The sequence below is a fragment of the Gekko japonicus genome, unplaced genomic scaffold (assembly GCF_001447785.1).
Source record: "Gekko japonicus isolate JY-2015 unplaced genomic scaffold, Gekko_japonicus_V1.1 scaffold8319, whole genome shotgun sequence".
Classification (NCBI taxonomy): Eukaryota; Metazoa; Chordata; class Lepidosauria; order Squamata; family Gekkonidae; genus Gekko; species Gekko japonicus.
In genome coordinates this window covers 1-1646 of record NW_015164460.1, presented here as the reverse complement: position 1 = coordinate 1646, position 1646 = coordinate 1, and the positions used below count along the sequence as shown (strand labels likewise).

The 1646-nt window shown below is 53.4% G+C and overlaps 1 protein-coding gene across 1 annotated transcript in view; it reads left to right on the top strand.

The window, feature by feature from the left end:
• Positions 1 to 1599, top strand: part of LOC107108482 (cleavage and polyadenylation specificity factor subunit 1-like) — a gene marked incomplete at its 3' end in the record, with an annotated part of 10270 nt that extends 8671 nt beyond the window's left edge. Inside the window, exons 2-3 of the mRNA XM_015408919.1 lie at positions 880 to 1031; positions 1453 to 1599. Of these exons, the coding sequence (XP_015264405.1) occupies positions 880 to 1031; positions 1453 to 1599 (299 nt within the window). The remainder of the gene's footprint in view (positions 1 to 879; positions 1032 to 1452) is intronic.
• Positions 1600 to 1646: the final 47 nt, after the last annotated feature.

Below are 1646 nucleotides of genomic sequence, written 5' to 3'. Positions count from 1 at the left end.
CTTTGCCTGGGGGGCCTGGGAGTGCAGCTTGGAACCCAACAGCAGTCATCCAAGAGAATAAAAGTTTATTGAGATATTTGCCGCAATCAGGTATCTTAACTGTTTCGTGTTAGAACTGAGAGGGAAAGCGCGCGAAGCAAACAGCTGTCCATCCCACTGCCCCCCCCCCCCCGTTCTCATGACAACAGGACCGTACGGAGGCCTAGCTGACATGTATGTGAAGGTCTATCTTCTCTCATATGTTCCTGCCTGAGAATTAAGACCAAAGGGAAAAGCCCTCTTGACTGGTCCACCCATCAAAGAAGCTCGTTTGCAAGGCACACGAGAGAGGGCCTTTTTGGTGGCAGCCCCCCAATTTTGGAACAACCTCCCCAGAGAGGTGCACCTGGTCCCCCTCACTCTCAGTCTTTAGGAAGCAGCTGGAGACAGCTTTATTTTGGAGTGCATTTGACTAATTCAGTTTTTGTTTATTGGCTGTCCTAACTGGAGTTCCCGCTAAGCTGAGTTCATGTGAGCTAGCTCACAGTTTGTTAGCCTCCGGCTCACCCATTTTTGTCTCCGCTCAGGAAGGGATAGCTCCAGAGCAAATGAATTTCTGCAGCAGCCCAATCGCCTGCTCACAACTTTAATGCTGGTAGCTCACAAAGTAGAATTTTTGCTCTCAGGACTCCACAGCTTAGAGGGAACATTGGTCCTGACTGGAGTTTGTTAGTTGTGATCTTTTGTGCTTTTTATAATGGTTGTTCTGTTTTCCTTGTGAGCCACCTTGAGTTCCATGAGATAGAGGGGCGGCTAATAAATGCTTAAAATTAAGTAAGTGAATAAACAGAAGGCATGCATGCCGTGACACACGCTCTCTGGCGTCTCCCCCTCCCTCAGGATGGCTTCGTGCAGAATGTCCACATCCCCAAAGTGCGGGTGGACCCTGACGGGCGCTGCGCGGTGATGCTGATCTACGGGACGCGGCTGGTGGTGCTGCCCTTCCGCAGAGACACGCTGACGGACGAGCACGAAGGGGTCATGGGTGAAGGGTAAGGCTTAGATCGGGGGGGGGGGCTCCTTTGGCCTCCTGGGCACAGAGGCTGAACTGAGAACAGCTGCAGTCCTTTTGGCACCTGAAAATGAGTAAGGTTTGGAGGGGGGGAGCATTCTCCAGACTGTACCTTGGTGCCCCACTCTGCTTCCAAGGAACATACCTTTCTTCACCCTTATCCACTTATGTGGGGCAGGTCGGGCTGCTTAGCTATCCAAATAACTGCAAACCGAGCCATCCTCCATGAAGGTGTTGATGCCATTAAGCCTTCTGAGGGCAGTTTCTGTGGCTGCCCTGGAAGATGCTTGTCGTCCCTCCAAGGAGGGATGCTTGTATCTGTTCCCCTGCCCTCCTTCCCCCTCCTTCCTTTCCTCCCTCCCGCGGCCCCCCCCCATGACTCCTGCGATCTGCTCTTACAGGCAGAAGTCTAGTTTCCTGCCCAGCTACATCATCGACGTGCGGGAGCTGGACGAGAAGCTGCTGAACATCATCGACATGCAGTTCCTGTACGGCTACTACGAGCCCACCCTGCTCATCCTCTTTGAGCCCAACCAGACCTGGCCAGGGTGGGTCCTTCCTGACTGTCGCCAGAGGTCAAGGGGTCTGGGGGGGG